This window comes from Lactuca saligna, chromosome 5 (assembly GCF_052625555.1).
Source record: "Lactuca saligna cultivar CGN05327 chromosome 5, ASM5262555v1, whole genome shotgun sequence".
Lineage (NCBI taxonomy): Eukaryota > Viridiplantae > Streptophyta > Magnoliopsida > Asterales > Asteraceae > Lactuca > Lactuca saligna.
Genome location: NC_136421.1, coordinates 149585580 through 149604494, shown reverse-complemented (window position 1 = coordinate 149604494; position 18915 = coordinate 149585580). Strand labels below are relative to the sequence as shown.

Below are 18915 nucleotides of genomic sequence, written 5' to 3'. Positions count from 1 at the left end.
AGCTACCTCCCATATTTGATCATGTCTCCAAACCTACTCAACCAGTCCATCCCCACATCACGTGCACATCCACCATAGGGATGGGGATCAAATTAATCGGGTAGGGCATACCGAATATCTGCAACATACAACCACGAAAAACACTCGAAGCAGAAACCTTTTTGCTCGTTGGTGATGGAAACTCGCAACGGACGCTCCAACTCCTAGAGATTATATCGAAATCCCAACTGAAGGACTGAGATACAAAAAGACCGACTCGCACCCGAGTCAAAAAGCACAAGAGCAGGTAAGGACTTCACTAAGAAGGTACCTATCAAAAATACAAACATAAGCATATAGGAGATAAATGGAATAATAAATAAATGTATACTAGTAACGACATCAGGCATCACCCTGGCCTCCTCTGGTGTGAGCTGAAAGGCACGTCCTTTGGTCTTCGGGGCCTCGTCCCTCCCCTAGCATCCATTTGTGATCCAAATAGTGGTCGGAGACGGTGCCTGCACTGGCCTCGCAACAAGTAATGTACAACTGGCCTTCACATGGCCAACCTGATCACATTGGTAACAAATACTGGTGCTCGGTGACAGAGCATTCCGACGATAATCCTTCGAATAATGACCCTCCATGTCACAGTTGCAGCACCCTGTCGCTGATCGGAAAACTCGCTCATGCATCTTCCCGCACTTGCCATAAGTGCAACCCTCCTGGCCTCCGGATCGTGAATCAGTAGGTTTAAACTGCCTTGTTGTTGGTTGTATCTGAACTGGGGTCTGCCTTTTCTCCCACATCTAGTTCTCAGTCTCAATCTCCTTCCTTCGAGCGAAAGATTGTAGCTCATAGAGGGAACTATACCTTAGGGTCAACAAAAACTCACGGATCTCAGTCTTGACCATGATCAAGTAACGACACATCTAAACCTGCTACGAGGTAGCATACTGGGGGAAGAAAAGAACTCTCTCAGTAAACATCTTGGTAATCTCTGTCATCTGCCTCAACGACAGGTACTCCTGGGATAAACTCTCCCTCTCAGCTAGTGGAATATACTCAGCAAGGAACATATCAGCAAATTACTCCCAAGTCACTAAGGCCTTCTCCGCAAGTGAATAAACACCAGTCACTAGCTTCCACCAATCATTCACCCCCAAACAAAGAAGGTTCAAGGCAAACTTGACCTTCTGGTCCTTTAGGCACAAGCACGTGAAAAAAAAACCTCCACATCAGATATTCGCCTCATGGCGGCGATCGATCCCTTGACCCCATCGATCTCCAAGAGCTTCATGTTGTTGAAGTCCTGATATTGAACCATCCCTCTCCCTAGAAGCCCTATAGCAACAATAGTTGCAATGGTCGTGACAGCAATAGCCTCAGTGATAGCAGTATAACGCTCGTCAAACATCTCGATCATGGCGGTCTTGACAGACCCAAACATCTTTGGGATCACCCCCTAATTGTTATGGTCACCTAAGTGGTGATCATCTTGCGAATCTCGTCATCAGTCAACCCTAGCCTTTGCAGGCTATCAGATCTTACTCCCAAACCTCTAGTGATCGCCACACTGAAAATTATCTGTAATACATTAGAAAAGTCACAATTTATACCAACACATCACTACTGGATCACTAAATCCTCAAATTTTGTGACTTCCTTGATACGCAAACGGGTCATGTGCTTCCAGTAGTATGGGCCCATACTACTTTCCACACCAACCCGTATTTGTCTCAAAGGATCGCCACGGACCCCCCCAGTCACAGATCCTAAGAAACTAGGATACACAACATCCTATACTCACCCTCTTAAGAGTGGCTAATCATTCCTTATGTTGGCCTTCTAACAACCATACTCACTCATGAAACTTCCACTAACCTTGCAACCACCTTGTGCATGCTAATCATACATAACATTGTATTTGATAGATAGTCAAATAATTGATTCTACCCTAATCCCAATACTAAACAAGGAAATAATGCTAAATCAAACATTCGTATGCTATAAAATCTTAGTTATGTAAAATTACGATGCATACACTAAGTAACCATAGTAATAATGTCAGTCCCATATAACATATCAAGAAGTTCTCATAGGCTATCAGACATCATAAATCAGGCAATTCTATCATGCAATTCCTGAAGATCCCTAGCCTACAAACTAGCATGAAATTTTATCATATCATTAATACAAAAACCAAGTGTGGGTATCTTGAGGAATAACTATCCTTGGGCTCCGGCTGATCATACACATTGCATTCCATCCTTTGATTATCTTGTATTTAATTATGAAAAATATTTTGTAGTTCCTTAGTTTGAGTATGAAATCACACAAGTATTCATCCATTTCTCTCAAACCAAGGCTTTGATATCAACTTGTAACATTCCAAAAACCATGATAAAATTTATCATTTTTATAAAAACATTTCCACAATAAACCATAGATAAACAACCATTATTTTTAAATGATATCCCACAAAATAAGAGTATCAAGTCAATCTCGTAAATCATAAAACAGTAGGAGGATGTGTACAGTCACGCCTTCGACTTCCCCTAATAATCGAAAGTACCTGAAACCATGAATTCAACAACTGTAAGCCAAAGATTAATGAGTTACCTCAATATACCCCACACAATAATATATAAACAATACATGCATATTGGGCCCACAGTTTTCCGACTGGATTTCCCTGGGCCTACAGTATCCCAACTGGATTGCCCCTGGGACTACAACATCCCGAATGGATTGCCCATGGGTCTACAGTCTCCTGACTGGATTACCCCTGGGTTTGTTGGACTACAGCATAAAGTCGTACCGCCTCAACCTAACTGTACTACGTCGACATATGCAATAGATAAACAATGACTAACAATACAGGTAATCATACAAACCTACCACATCTAACAAACCACTAAAGAATAATAACATCTTCTACACAAGGATACATAACACGATCTAGTGGCATGACATTGGTACCTTAGGCCCATGAGTATAGTGAGAAAATTCACCTCAAATTCTAAAAGATGGTCGAATTCATCACCGACCCAAATACCGGCTCTACGGGTCACCTATACAACAAATAGGGATCGCGTCTCAAACTATTGCCCAAAATCCTTAAATTAACCTAAGGTCAAACTTGCTCAAAGTTAACATTTATGTTTCAAAAGTAAACATCCAGTCACCACGACGTGGATAAGCTTATGCCATGTCGTGTGGATAATAAGACAAAATAGACGAGATTCTACCAAACATCATGGTATGGTGACTAAACTTCCATGTCGTTGGGACTGTCCAGACTAGTTTAATCCATTAAGCTCTTAATCCTTTTCCCCATACATCTAAACTTTCCAAAATGCTTCCATTCCCCCAAAAATCATAAAAGTTGCAGCTTTATAAGAATACATGTCCAATTCATGTCTTGAGCTCAAGCTTGGTTAAAATGGTGTAAAATGGGGCCAAGATCTCATGCAAGAGTTCAAAATTCTATCAAACTCTAGATCCCTCACTTCCAACTATAAAGGGGCTCTAGTGATCCATAAAATTAGCAATTTTATCATGGAACTACAACACTCCAACTAACTTGAACATGAAGAAAAGCACAAGGAAACCAAGATCTAGGCACATGAAGTCATGAAGTTTGAACATAAGGACTTACAAGAGTCCATAAAACATACACAAAGAGGACGGGGAGAGTTTTTTGCTAGAACAAAGCATCAAGGTTTACCTTCGTCTTCTTCTTCTTCTTCTTCTTCTTCAAAACACCACTAATCACCAAAAAATCCCAATAGTTAACAATGGATCCAGTAGTCAGTTTTGAAGTCATCACTAAGGTCGAGGTTAAAACCCACATCCGACTCGGAAGTTCTTGGTCTTTTTTGGAGTCGGTGGTCATTTTTGAATGTGTCGTTTCTGGATTAAGAACCCATTTCGGACCTTTATGACAAACATCCCACGCTTTTTGATGTCTGAATGCTTTACCGACAATGGAAAGCTTGTATTGCTAACATGAGGTTGATAAAATATTGACATTGTTGCTACCATTTTTATGCATATTTTTAAGATTTTCAAATATATCATTAAATTTGGTGCAAGCCGCTTGTAGGCCATTCCATTTTCTATTTACTGCATCATATGCTCGATTTTTTTGCCTTCCTAATATCACGCTAAAGTGGTCTAAAACACGATTCCAAAAACTTTTTCTCATTTGCTTTGCCGGTTTGCGCATCTTGTGATTTGAAAATCCAAGCTTTCGCTAAAGCTTCATCCTCTTCTTCACTCCAACTCATAATTTTTTTTACTATTTCCTTTTTTGTCTTCTTCTAGATGGTGATTGTGTTTCTTGGACCCTTTCATCATCGTCATTGTCGAGGTTTATAGGCTGGGATTGAGAAATTTGGACTTGAGATGGTTGTGTTTGAAATTGTTGAGGTTGAGAAGTGAGATTGAAATGGTTGAGAACGTTGCTTTTGAAAATCTTGGAATTGAGGTTAATTGAATGTTGTGGTATTTGTTGTGGATAGTAGTATGGGGTATAGAAGTTTGGTGAATAGACGTTGTTGTTGAATTTTAGAGGTTAACATTTGCATCTAATCAAGATGTGCATATGGATCACTTCGAGTGTTTGGGGTTGTTAGGATGTTTGGAGTGGATGAGGTATTTTGATTTAGATCCACAGTTTGAAGAAAATATGATAAAACAGAAAGATGTTAGTGTGATTGTAGTGTGAAATGTGTATAAAATGGTCGGTATTTATAGTTAGAAATGTGTATAAAAGAGGTTGTTTGGATGTTTGGAGTGGATGAGGTATTTTTTATTTTTGATTCCCAATTTGTTCGAAATGTATCAGTTAATTTTCAGAATGTGCATCTTTGATTTCATATTTATTTGTTTGATCATAGTAGTTTTCTTCAAGAGGTTTGATTTTTTGATTTCTTGTGGTTTGCTTTAAGATTAGGTATGTAAGAGTTTGAGTATGTTCTGAATATTTTAGTTCGAAGTAAGGAGTTCATAGTTCTGATTTCTCCTATTAAGTTCGAAATCGGTAGTTGCTTGAGGTATGATTTTTTTGGGTTACTTAGGTATAATTTATTTGGTTTTATGTACGATTTCTAGAGTTTATTTTTGGATTTTTATGGTCTTTTTACGTGAAAGGATGTATACTTTACTTTTAAGTTATGAACTTTTGATTATTTTGAATATCTCAAGACAACAGCTAGGGGTTGTAGGTATATATTTTCAAAATTTGTATCTTTGATTTCATATTTATTTGTTTGATTATAACAGTTTTCTTCAAGAGGTTTGATTTTTTAATTTCTTGTGGTTTGCTTTAAGATTAGGTATGTAAGAGTTTGAGTATGTTTTGAATATTTTAGTTCGAAATAAGGAGTTGATGGTTCTGATTTCTCCTATTAAGTTCGAAATCAATAGTTGCTTGAGGTATGATTGTTTTTGGTTTGCTTGGGTATCATTTATTTGGTTATACTAATGATTTTCTATAGTTTATTTCTAGATTTTTATGGTCTGTTTACGTGAAAGGAGATATACTTTACTTTTGATTATTTTGAATATCTCAAGACAACAGCTAGGGGTTATAGGTATATATTTTCCATTGTTATTTGTTGATATAAGATATAGTTTGTTTTAAATGGATCTTTATTTATGATTCATTGATTCATTTTCCAAATCACTTTACATATTGAAAATGAAAAAAAAAAAAAAAAAAAAAAACTTTCTGTCTTTTTTTTTTTTTTTTTTTTGGTTTTGAAACATCAAGGGTGTATTAGGAAAGTTGTTAAAATTATATGATCTAAATATCGTCAACTTTAGTTTTTGTTTTTCTGGTTTTTAGATAGAAGGCGTAAATTATGAAATTTTGTTATTGTAGTTTTCTACTTCATGTTTGTAGTATAGCGTATTTTACTTTTCCTAATACTAAATAAAAAAATTAAAATAAAAAAAATAAAAAAAAAAAAAAAAACCCTCATATCTTTGTCTGCATTTTTGTTCTTTAATTTTATATCATCAATATCTCTATTCACTTTTCTTTACATTTTTACAGTAAGTGAATGAAAAACAAAGTGGGACAAATGGTTTCCGAAGCAATGTGTAATGTTGTAAGAAAATGCGTTGTCACCCTTGAAGAAGGAAGAATTGTTGAAAACCAAAACCAATTATATGTTGTTGAAAACGTTGTTTTGTGATTTATATATGTTTTTTTATTTGTAGTTATAAAGATTCCGTTTCACAAAATTTGTATATATTATAGCACACTCATTTTGTGTAAATATAAGGGCATTATTTTGTTACCATGGCATGGGCATAAAAAACCAATGGACTGCTAATGAGGTAAGGGCAACAACCTACGTAATATCAAGTATGACAACCCGAAATTTTCATTCGTACAAACCCTACAGTCAAGCACTTCAAATAAAAGTCAAACTCATTTTTAGCCGGTTTAAAGTCCGTTTGAGGGTTTTTAATATTAATTCTTCAAACGAGCGAATAAAAGGAAGTGTTTCAATGAGTATCGGGTAACAATTAAAACAAACACCACCTTGGATTGGTGTTCACATCCAAACATTTGGAGTTTGGGCCGTGAAATCCTTATGGCCGTGAACTCATGCATACAGCATGAGTTTACTCTTCATTTTCCGCATTTCCAGCTTTCAACTCAAGAACTCCCACCATTCTCTCTCAAGTATCATAACCCCTTTCTTCCAATCTTCCAAAAATGTAAGTGTTTATTCTCTTGCTTTGTTGTTATAACACTTGACCTAGTTGTTATATATGATTTCATCCATAAAATCTTCACTTTTACATAGATCTTCCAGTGTTCTTCAAAACACCAAGAACACCAAAAACACACACTAGAGTTCTTGGACCTTAAACACCTAAATGTAACGCCCCGATTCTTAGGTATTGCTTAAATAAGATTTATTGGGTTCAGCTTTACTCGACAAGGTGGTTGACCTACTCGTCGAGTAGCAGCGGGGTGGGATCGCGTTTTAAGTGACCTACTCGACGAGTCCATGTTAGGACTCGACGAGTAGCAGCTGGCAGTGGAAACCCTAAATCTCGGGGTTCGCACCTCTATTTAAAGGAGCCTTAGCCTCCTTTGGCCTCTTTACAGTCTTTGAGAGCCCCTTTAAAACCCTAACCTGTGTGTGTGCCTTGGTGTGGTGTTGAAGCTTGGAAAAGAGGATCTTGGAGGAAGAAAGCTAAGAGTGCAAAGGAAATTGAAGCAAGGAAGGAATGGGAAGCCGGATTTACCTCAGCTAGCATCCTTTGGAGGTATCAATGGCACTTTGATACCTCAACAAAAGGGAAAAAGGGAAGTAAAAATGACACTTTGATACATCCAAAGGATGCTAGCTAAGGTAAATTCGGCTTCCCACTCCTTCCTTACTTCAATTTCCTTTGCACTCTTAGCTTTCTTCCTCCAATATCCTCTTTTCCAAGCTTCAACACCACACCAAGGCACACACACACAAATTAGGGTTTTAAGGGGGCTCTCAAAGACTGTAAAGAGGCCAAAGGAGGCTAAGGCTCCTTTAAATAGAGGTGCAAACCCCGGGATTTAGGGTTTCCACTGCCAACTCCTACTCGTCGAGTCCCAACATGGACTCGTCGAGTAGGTCACTTAAAATGCGATCCCACCACGCTGCTACTCGACGAGTAGGTCAACCAACTCGTTGAATATAGTTGAACCCAATAAATCTTATTTAAGCAATACCTGAGAATCGGGGTGTTACACAAACAAGCTTCTATATTGTAAGTACTCTTGTCCTAGCTTGTTGTATACTAGAATGAACTTGTTTAAGCCTTAGAAACATCAAGAAATCTTGAATGGAAGGGAGTTTACGGCCAGGATACCTCCCAAGGCCGTAAACTCTATAGAAGGGTGCATTGTTTCCCTAATCACCTTCCTAAGGCTTGGGACTTGAACTAGAACCCTTCACATTTGAGCTAAGGACCTTAACACACGTTTTTGTGGAGTTTTCCATGGGTTTACGTCTAGGTCCGTGAACCCTAGGTCGTAAACTCCATGAAGTTTGGTCCTTGGGCCGTAAACTCAAATGTTAAACCTTACACCCCTTAGATGCAACCCTAAGTTCTTATGACACTTAAATCCAAGTGTTTTCCATGTTCTTGGGTGTTTATACTTACTTAATTAGTGTTGTAATCACTAATTAGATGTATACATATATCTTTATATGTTAATAGGATCATTGCGTGTGTTTAAGTCTTCACTTGACACCTAGCACATTATCCAACACTTTCAGTCAAACTGCTAATTACAGGTGAGTTCATACCCTGTAATGAATCTTTTAAACTGTTTTAAATGCTTTTAGGGGGGATACAAGTTGAATATCATAGTTATTATATGAATCACATGTGATTAATAACTATCAAACATATGGATTTACTATATGTTCGAAATGTTTTATCAAACAAACTACTTTTAAATCGATTTATAAACTGACATCAAGTCATTATTATTTATTGTTTCAAACCCTTTAAATGTATTACAAAACCTCTTCTAAACATATATATTGCTAAAACCATATCTATACACTTATGTAGTAGGTATATATATATATATATATATATATATATATATATATATATATGTATTGATATGAAAGTTGTTACTTCATTTCCAACACTTTTGTGTAGCAAAGGTGTATAAACATACTTGGACATTTCAAACCACATTACTAGTAAACTATAATAGGTATAGTTTAGGATATACTATTTACTATTCCTAGTACAAGTAATCATACATGAGTCAGTTCATTCATGAGTCTATACAAAGAGAACATGCAATGCAAGGAGACTACTACATACTACATGGGACTGACCATCCTACACCCAGTTGTTAGCTACAGTGGGAAACTTCACATCGACGGATGTCCTCGGTTGTACTGTTTGGCGATTTACCGCATCATGTTTATCCTAGACAAATGGATACTATTTCTTATTACCTTTATTTTATGACACATTCACATAAACGATGAGGTGGAATATATTTTGATACGATTTCAATGATTATATAATTTTCCCTATTATCTTTACTTTGTGACACATTCACATAAACGATGAGGTAAACAATATTTTGATAATAATAGTTGTACTTGGAAAACCTTCATTTTTACAGAGAAGCAAACCTTCTAAACAGTCGGGTCTTGGTAGAAGACTACATTTTATACTAGTAGGAAATATGGGATTTTCTAGGGTTTTCAAACATATACAAACATTTACATTGAACATTTACAAGTCTTTTCATCAAACTTATTCAATGACACTAAAGTACTTATGAATTCACCAGCTTAAATGTTGATCTACGCTTTCAAAATAACTTGTATTCTCAGGTCACAAGTAGACAGGTGCGATTACCAGGTTTTGAGAAGACGGAGCAATCAAGATTCGTCTTTTATTTTGATTATATATTTTGGTGTCCTATAACTATGAAAAGAACACACATGTATTAGACTTTACTATTAATGCAATGGATGATGTTGTTGCTTGTATTACTACTTTGCATTGTGATGATACTATACATGATGTCCTCCGCCCCCGAACATTTCCGCCGTTCTGGTTTTGGGGTGTGACACCAGGCCAGCCAACGAACCTGACCTAGTAACATACATGGAAACGATATCGAGCAAATATAGCAAGAATCACCCTACTCCCGTACACAACCTATGAATCATCCCTAGGAAACACGAAAAAGGCAAACCTGGTTTATTAATAAAGAGTCTTACCCTTGCGACCTAAAGACCAACGCAAAACCCATAAGAAGAGACCATGAATTGGTTCGATTACTAGCTATAAAACAAGGTTCCACCCAATCCAAGTGAGGCAAGCATACCCTTTTCAATTCTATCCAACCCATCTCCATGCCCTAAATATGACACCTAACTTAGGCATAAAAGAAATATATCGGGGTTCCACCCACGGTATGGCTTTCTAACCTACCTTTATCAAATTTTTGCAATGTGTTGTCATGACTACTCATTGGAAGAAGTATGCAATGGGATAGCCATACATGCATCAAGGATTCCACGTAGTAACATTGGTGCCATCCGTATATAACCATGCAAGAAAATCAACAAACAAGTCGTCCCACTAATGATACGCCTTTCAACCCAATCAACTTAATCCCTACTTTTACACCAACAATAACAATGGTTCCAGTCACCGATCCAACACACACACTTCTTGCTTAACCAAATCAACACCGTGAGATGGAAGCTAACGAGCAAACAACAGGAAAAGCCAAAAAAATCTAGGCAAGCAACCTCAACCACGATGGAAGCAGTCAGTGGTTCAAGTGCAACATGAGGAAATACATCTAGAGGACCCACAAGACCTACCACAAAACATAACAATGCCACGATGCTAGAATTGTCGCCATTATTGCAAAAACACCTTACGAATACCATGACAAATCACCAAAACATGCAACCATACATGTCACTACCATTACCATTCCCATATGCACACTACTAATCATATTGGTCATCTCAATATCAGCAAACATACAACCTGCAACCCACTTCAGGAGGACAACTAGTGCCTCAACAACAATAAGCCACACAACTCGTGCACAATAAACACAACGGTGCAAATGGAGACGCAAACACTAAACATGTCCTAAGTTCAGATAATTCACCGTTAGTAAGAAGTATAAAGGAATACCAACTACCAACCGGAATAAATATACCATAGATCACAAAATACGATGGAACGGGAGATTTAGATGACTATATAGAAAATTATAAATGGGCAATGTATGCCTACTACCTAGATGAAAATTATTGGTGTATTTTCTTCCCGACCACCTTATCCGGAGCAACCCGGTTATGGTATAAAAATTTATTGGCAGAAAGCATACACAATTTCAACCAACTGTGATAGGAATTTATGGGACATTTTATACAACAAAGGTGGTGCACGACAGATGCACAAACCATCCTGGATGTTGACAACGAGAGGAGGAATCTCTAAGTTCTTTCGTATGCCGATTCAATAAAGCCATACTTAATATGCCGGAGAAAGCAGATAACATGGTAATGGCCACTTTCACATTCGGTTTGCATCCTGGGACTTTGTTTAAATAATTCGCAGGAAAACAACCATCTTCCAGAAAAGAAATGATGGAAAGAGTCCACCGGTACATGAACTAGGAAGACGTAGCATCTGAAAAATTCAAAACCGACCAGGGCAAAAAAGCAACCCAAGCACCTCATGCTAGAGGAAATGCATTAGAACATGCAAAACACCAAATCGTGAAAACAAACTTGTTTCAACCGCTTCTCACATCCGAACCGCAACACGCCAACATCTCGACATAGCCCTCAAAATGACATAGTTGCAATAAATGAGAGCAGAAAGAACACAAGAAACAAGAACGGATAAAAGATAATAAACAAAGATCAAGGGCGATATTACGAGTTACATGAGTCCACAAATCATGACACCATCGAATGCACCATTTTACAGCATGAACTAGAGAACAAGATGCAGATAGGACAACTCATTGATATGATCAAGAGCCTTTGATCAAAGTACTTAGAAAGCATTGCACCAATAGAGCTGAAGGTAACGAACACAAGAAAAAAATGAGATATTCATGATAGTACATACTGATTGATAGGAGCTAACTGGTGACTCGGAAAATTGCACTTCACGTTTGACGAGTGGGATTAGAGTCATGATCATCATAGAGGAGACAAACCAATTATAATTGGCGGATTAATGGGAAGAATCTATGTAAGTGATATTTAGTGGAAGTTCTACAAATGTTATGTGCAAGCACTTCTTCAAGCAATTACCCAGGTACGTGCAAGTGAAAGTGGAACCATCGGAGAATCACCTAATAAGCTTCGTCGGCCACAACGTATGGATAGAGGGAACAATCACACAACCACTAACTGTTATCAATTATCACAATAGGAGGAATAATACAAAACTCATATGTTTCGTTATCATAAATGCATATGCACCATATGATAACATCTTTGGGAGGACGACAATGCACAATTTCAGAGCCATAGTGTCCACGATTTACAGAGTAGTCAAGTTCCAAGCAATGTATGGGATCAGAACGATGTATACCAAAAGGAAATTAGGACAAGAAGAAAAACATGGGGATGCACAAAACATGAACAATAATTTTGGTCGATCCAAAATCAGTGGGGGTAACAAGATGTTGTTGGAGAAAAAAATGAGGAACAACAATCGGAACACATTGGAAAACGAGCGAGGGCCAACCCAGGAGGAAATAAAAGAAGATGGATGCTTAAAGTTTGCAAAATGTGATAGTTTTTTTTTATAAAGTGCTTATGACTTATTCATTTAAATAAGATTGTTTTATCGTAAAAATCCTTAGGCTTGTCAAAATGTGATATTTTTTTTTTCTCTGCAATGATTTTAAGCGTGTTATGCCTAAAGTTTGCAAGTTATTATTATTATTATTATTATTATTATTATTATTATTATTCAATTTTACCCTTAGGTTTAAACTTTGAAAAAAAACATTCATTGTGAAAACAAAATTGCAAACAAAAAAACCTTTAAGTTTATAAATATCTTATGTTTTTACCTTAAATATGTTTTCCAAATTTGACATGAAAGTCTTTAAATTTGTCAAATTTTATTGGTTTCGTTATTACTAGTTAAAAAAAGTAACAATAAAATAAAATAAACAAACCTTCGACGAACAAAAAATCACACATAATAAAACCAACAAAATTATGGATTTTTATGGGGGAAAGAGACTTAATAAGGTAATTAACTTTTCGATTTGTTCACATCTGGGTAACTATCTTCTTTTTGTACACATCTAGGTAACAAACTTTTTGAAAGTATTCACATATGACCATTATGACCGGCTGTAGCAGGTTACATCTGGTCATAACCAGTCATAATGATCATATGTGAACACTTCCAAAAAGTTCGTTACATAGATATGTACAAAAAAAAAATAGTTACCCAGATATGAACAAACCGAAAAGGCAAAAGTAAAATACACGAATGGTCCCTGTAATTTGGGTAATTTGTGCGTTTGGTTCATAACTTATTTTTTTAACTTGGATGATCCCTACTATTTATTTTTGTTGTGCATTTGGTCCATGTCCTACCTCAAAAGATTATTGTGCAGTTTTAATTTATTTATTAATTTTTTTTCTTATTTATGTATTTATTTTTTATATATTAAAAAAATTTAATATACCCCACATATCTGCATCTCCTCATCTTAAACCTGAAAACATATTTGAGAAACTTAAATTGGGTCCCACTAGTCACCATCCTATCTCTCGTCATCCTTAACTTCTATTTCGTTTCCATCTTTAGTGATATTGACGTCTTCATCATCCTTTATTTTTTTCGGTCTTTCAACTTTGACGAACCAACCCACAACCCATTATCTCTTCATTGAATTTTCCACCACCACAACCCAATACAGGGTGATGATGTTGGTTCGCCGGAGTTGAAGGACCGAAAAAAAAGCGATGGTAAAGACGTTGATATCATTAAACATGGAAATGAAAGAGAAGTTGAGGAGGATGACAAATAGAATGGTGACTCGTTGGATCAAGCTTAAATTTCTCGAATGTGGTTTCAGGTTTAGCGTGAGGAGATACAAATATGTGGAGTCTATTATTTTTTTAAAATATATAAAAATAAATACATAAATAAGAAAATTAATTAAAAAATGACACAATAGTCTTTTGAGGTAAGACAAGTACCAAACGTACAACAAAAATAAACAGTAGGGATCATCCAAGTTAAAAAATAAGTCGGGGACCAAACGCACAAATTACCCAAACTATAGGGACCATTCGTGTACTCTTACATTTTCGGTTTGTTCACATCTGGGTAACTATCTTTTTTTTTTGTACACATCTAGGTAACGAACTTTTTGAAAGTGTTCACATATGACTATTATGACCGACTACAGCCGGTCATAATGGTCATATGTGAACACTTCCAAAAAGTTCGTTACCTAAATGTGTAAAAAAAAAAAGATAGTTACCCAGATCTAAACAAACTGAAAAGTTAATTACCTTATTAATTCAATTTCCCGATTTTTATGTCTAACATCCCTCCAAAATAACGATAAAAATGACTATAAACAAATCCAAATATTTTTTAAAAAGAGTTTATTAATCTAAAGCTTTTGACACCACATAATCTAAACTTTTAAGTCTTTTTTATCATCAAATATGCTAATAAAAGTTTTTATCAAAAAATGTTTATTAAAGTCCAAACACCCATTTAAAGATGCTAGGGCTTGAATTTCATCACTTTCAAAATTTCAGCGTTTCTCCCGCCCTGAAGCAACTTTGAAATACATTCGAAAGATCACCATTTCTCTTTAGTCGATCAACCCGTACCAAGGTATCCTCTTTACTTCTAGTTTCTACTTGATAATTTCGTTTTGTTCGTTTCGAATTTGCTTTTAAGGGTTTCGTTTTTTCCTCCTATTTTAGATTTTTTGTCAGTAGTTAGAACGAGGATTCTGGTGTTAGAAACGAATCGCCAAAAGTTAAATTGTGCGACTAAAATGGATGAGCATCTGAAGTAAACATGTTATAATATCATTGACACCTTAAACGAACAAAGCTCCTCATTCCAAAAAGAAAGAAAAAAAAATCTAAAAATCTACCTAGATTGTGGTGTCTTGAGGACGAAGTGATTCAGCAAAATCAATTTGGCGATTCATCTATACAAATCACACAAAAAAAGATTCTTACATGAACATGTTGAAACATCTTCAATTCTATAGTTATTTTCATCTTTTGCTAATGCCTAATTGTGTCTGATTCTTAAAACCATGACATGTTATTTCATCAATGGGTACTAATTTAATATACCCATGATGTGTAAATTATTCATATTTCTCAGAAAGAACTTTGTGGCTTGTGCTGCAGGATCATTATTTAAACTTGCGCAAATAAAGAGAGAAAAAAAATGTCAAATCAACTCATTCAACAGCGATTGATCATTCAGAATGAGAATTCAAACATCATCCCAAAGAGTATATATACTCTTCTTTCTCTTCTCATTATGTTCCTTAATATTGATTAAAGTTGATTTTGTTTCAGAGACGATGATGATTTCTGAAGAAAAAAAGAAATCAAAGTTGGGTTTAGGGAAAGGAAGTCGTAAAGCACTTAATGACATCACAAATAAACCCAAAATCCATCAACATCAAGAAGCATCAACTAAGAAAAAGAATTCACAAAAAGAAAAGGAAGAGTTTAATATTGCAGAAGAAAGGTTTTTGCATGACCACAATAAGTGTATTCAGGCACAACAAACAATTACTGAATCAATGTTTTGGGACATTGTTCTTCCAGGACATTATGGTAAATTTCTTCTACCCTTATATCCATTGAATCGATATCATGTAAAAAAGCATCACATTCTCATTTTTTTTTTCAGGGAATTTGCCATTAGAAGCTCATTTGTCCGATCCTTTAAAGGTTCTCAATATCTTCTGTTGGAAAACAATTATGCGAAGGTTTAATGTAAATATCTGACTGGATTCTTGTTTTTTTTTTTTTTTTTTTAATATTCCTTTCCGGTGATGCAGATTGACCATTATACCCCTGTGGAGTTGGAAATGTCAGAATTCTGTGATTGGATGGAGTTGGGACCTCCATCGGAATCTCCATTGCATTTGGAATCTACTCCATGCTCTCCTTGTGCTTGGGATTTTGAAGAGGTTGAATTCTTTTTGAAGCCGGAAATTGATATTTAAAACAGCCAAAACCATTATTTCATTATATATGATTATTTAGAGAATATTAATATAGTTGTATGTACTTTTGTTGCCCAAATTACTTCAGCACCAGTTTGCAAAGTACACTAACGAGAATTATGTAAATGTTTGTGGATCAGTTGCACACAACAACAAACGGATTTTGTATATTTTACAAAACAAATCATTATTTCCTTATAGTTTTAAAAAATTGTCAATTTGTGACACTGCAATTCAAATTTTGGACATTTTAGAGAGTTGCCCCACTTCTTTTCCTATTAGTTGGTTTGTAGGGAGAAGTTGGTATTAGCTTTTGTATACAAGTGTCATATTTTTCTAGGACGGGGGGTGTTTTTAGTAATAAAAAATATGTATACAGGGGCAGTTTGGTCACAACCAAGGGCAGATTCGTCTTTGTGCACGAGCATGTAAATGGTCTTGGATACTAACAGTTTCTGAACAACACCTTAATTGACTGTTAAAATCAGTCAATTCTAACAAAAAAAAACTGTATACAGGGGTAATTTGGTCATAAAAAAGATGTATGTGTGATTTGCCCAAAGCACCGTCAAATGTTAAAATCAGTCAATTTGACAAAATGGTAAACTTGGTTGGTGTTTTTTATACAAATATATAGTTAGACGGTGTTTTTTAAACAAACAATACTTTGATGGTCTTTTTTGAACGTTTTTAAAACTCTTATCCATATAAGTCATTTTCCCTGTTTATATTGTTACTAGTTGATGGATACTATATTTTTTTTTTTTTTACCTTTGAGATGTTAGTTTTCCTATTTTATTTATTTTACAATACATTTTCTAAGATATGTGTCAACATTTGGTTTTACGTTAGTTTTCTCTTATTTCCTATGTAAGAATCAATTTTTTTTCTTCGGTTTTGTATTATGTTGATGCGTATTTTTTTCTTTGGGTTTGTAATATCTTGATACCAATATGCATCAACAGTTATAACTTTTTATAAACACTATGGGTATTAACAATCTTTACTTGATTGTAAACACACCCGACTCATATAAACCAAATTTAACACAATTCTTCCTTAAGGCGCTCAATAGAAGGGGACAAACGCTAGGAAATAGAGCCTCCACTTTCCATCCAAATATAAAGTATAGAATGTACTAGAAGGATGCATTTGTTACTTATCAGACCATTTCTTGGGAACCATGACAAAATTCATGTCTTTTTATACAAGGTTGAGAAGGACATTCACTTTTCAGATGAGACATAAATTTACAATTTTTATCTGGTCCAATGCACGTCAAACGCAGTACAAAACAGGACTAACTATATGTGCAAAACTTGCAAAGAAACGGTTTTAGTGAGAAAGTTGTTGGAGTTTAGGCGTTAACACAAAAGCAAAAAGATTTATATGTTTGGTTGTTGAAAGGAAACATTACTCTTGTTATGAACATTATGTGATTATGAGAATGATATTACATATATGGAAGTACATTGTCATTTCTTGCGTGACAGAGCCGCCGCAACTCCACCAGCCAAAAGACCAACAGCCGTCGCAGCAATGCCTATGCCAATCACTCCATCTGCATCCCCACCATAATCAAAACAAACAATTCCACTTTCATTTATTTGGAAAATAATAAAATATTGTAATAGAAAGAAATGAAAATAAAAGTAGGTTGCTATTTCTTGCATTTCACCTAATAGAAATGATATTACCTTTCTTGATACGATCTTCAATTGATTTCTTGAGAGATATTGCCTGCCTCCATTCCGGTGCAATCTGCAATATCCACATTTTGCAGTGCATTAAGTTATTTGAGAAACTCACTTTTTTTTTTATTCTGGATTTTGCATTAAGCAATAAAAATAGCAATTGACTTGTTGAAAATTAAATATAAAATTATTTAATATTTATACCTCCAAGCAGCGATCAACAAGGTGTCTGCTCCTTGAGTAGTCCCCACTTCTATAATACCCAACAGCAAGCAGATACATTTTTTCTCTCATTTCCAAAGGGCTACTTGTGCTGCTTGCTAATGAACCTAACACACACACACATACACATACAAGATTTTGCAGATTACAATATCTTCATAAGAAATAATTTGAAAAGTAAAATCAAGAGAATTGGATCTTTTATTTTGGGGAAATGAAAAAGTTTGACTAAAAATGCAATATTTTCACCTTCAAGCATAGCTATCCCACGTTGCACATCTTCAGGTCGCTTTGAGTGAACAAGAGCCCATGACAAACGCAAAAGGCACTCACTTTTGAGTTCATTTGAAGAGCCTTTCTCAGCTTCAGCAACCTCACGCTCACAGCCCTAAATTGGAAAATTCAGATAATACGTATCATACCTAAAGCTCAAAAATTTTATCAATCTATTTATGTCTTCAAGCTTCGAATGAACTGATAACATGAAAAACTTCTACCAATTACAATCCCACACAAAACAATGATGGAATATAGGTATTTCATAGCATACAAATTAATATACAACTCAACACCGCTAGTTACTAGTTAGCATCTCATTTAATGATTTAATCATCATGTAACATCTTCATCCCAGATATTCTTACATTAAGGAAAAGCAAATAGATCCTTCAGACTTGGTAGCTAACGCGTTTCCAAGATCAAAAGGTAGAAAACCAAATTTTAATTCGACTTCACCCTAAACCTAGAACCTAGAACCACATAATTCGACATCATCGTTCCATTTCTCACAATTTTTAAAGAAATAAGAAGAAAGTAGCTCAAAATACTACCTAGAACGAGAATAAATCAAAACCACGCTATATAATAGCAACGAACAAGAAAGCACGCCGCTATCATCAACATACACGACTGCGAAAATAAGTTCGAAATTGAAGTACTCAAAGCACTTATTTTGTAGATCATAAACTATAAACTGAAACGAACTTCGAATAAAAAGAATTAGTAAAATAGTACTTACAACAACAATGTCGGATTCGCACCAGGGAATAGAATCACCGCCGGTGAAGAAGGTGCCCACCGACTCGAAGAACTTCCCGATCTTCGCATCCATGGATTTGTTTGCACGTATGAGCGTATGACACGATGATCCTCGAAGAAATATCTCGAAGAAGCTGTTCTACAAGTCGTGGGGGATCAAACTTATGGGTTAAGGGTCTTTGCCTTCTCTTGCAGCTCTTGCTA

At 35.7% G+C, this 18915-nt stretch overlaps 2 protein-coding genes across 4 annotated transcripts; one reads left to right on the top strand and one right to left on the bottom strand.

Moving 5' to 3' along the window:
- Window positions 1-14287: 14287 nt before the first annotated feature.
- On the top strand, window positions 14288-15955 carry LOC144997544 (protein PATRONUS 1-like). Of its 3 annotated transcripts, none has more exons than XM_078957442.1 (5): window positions 14288-14391; window positions 14925-15031; window positions 15099-15362; window positions 15439-15479; window positions 15590-15955. In XM_078957442.1, the coding sequence occupies exons 2-5, from the start codon at window positions 14965-14967 to the stop codon at window positions 15755-15757; spliced, it is 540 nt and encodes a 179-aa protein (XP_078813568.1). In that variant the 5' UTR covers window positions 14288-14391; window positions 14925-14964; the 3' UTR covers window positions 15758-15955. The 3 variants fall into 3 exon arrangements, with proteins under 3 accessions (XP_078813568.1, XP_078813567.1, XP_078813566.1); XM_078957441.1 differs by having other exon boundaries at window positions 15439-15517; XM_078957440.1 differs by having other exon boundaries at window positions 15439-15524.
- A 1166-nt stretch (window positions 15956-17121) lies between these two features.
- Window positions 17122-18915, bottom strand: LOC144998911 (mitochondrial fission 1 protein A-like). Its single transcript, XM_078958645.1, has 5 exons — window positions 18692-18915; window positions 17923-18061; window positions 17656-17780; window positions 17455-17518; window positions 17122-17318 (listed from the first exon to the last, which is right to left on the bottom strand). Exons 1-5 carry the CDS (start codon window positions 18782-18784, stop codon window positions 17233-17235), a joined length of 507 nt encoding a protein of 168 aa, XP_078814771.1. The 5' UTR covers window positions 18785-18915; the 3' UTR covers window positions 17122-17232.

What these genes read in the sequence shown, in the direction of transcription:
- LOC144997544 (XM_078957440.1), top strand. Translation starts at nt 14,965, where the DNA reads ATGTCAAATCAACTCATTCAACAGCGATTGATCATTCAGAATGAGAAT. An exon ending in TTCAAACATCATCCCAAAGA is followed by an intron (nt 15,032 to 15,098) that starts GTATATATACTC and finishes ATTTTGTTTCAG; the next exon opens with AGACGATGATGATTTCTGAA. An exon ending in TGTTCTTCCAGGACATTATG is followed by an intron (nt 15,363 to 15,438) that starts GTAAATTTCTTC and finishes TTTTTTTTTCAG; the next exon opens with GGAATTTGCCATTAGAAGCT.
- LOC144998911 (XM_078958645.1), bottom strand. Translation starts at nt 18,784, where the DNA reads ATGGATGCGAAGATCGGGAAGTTCTTCGAGTCGGTGGGCACCTTCTTC. An exon ending in TGGGATAGCTATGCTTGAAG is followed by an intron (nt 17,781 to 17,922) that starts GTGAAAATATTG and finishes TGTGTGTGTTAG; the next exon opens with GTTCATTAGCAAGCAGCACA. An exon ending in TTGTTGATCGCTGCTTGGAG is followed by an intron (nt 17,519 to 17,655) that starts GTATAAATATTA and finishes TGGATATTGCAG; the next exon opens with ATTGCACCGGAATGGAGGCA.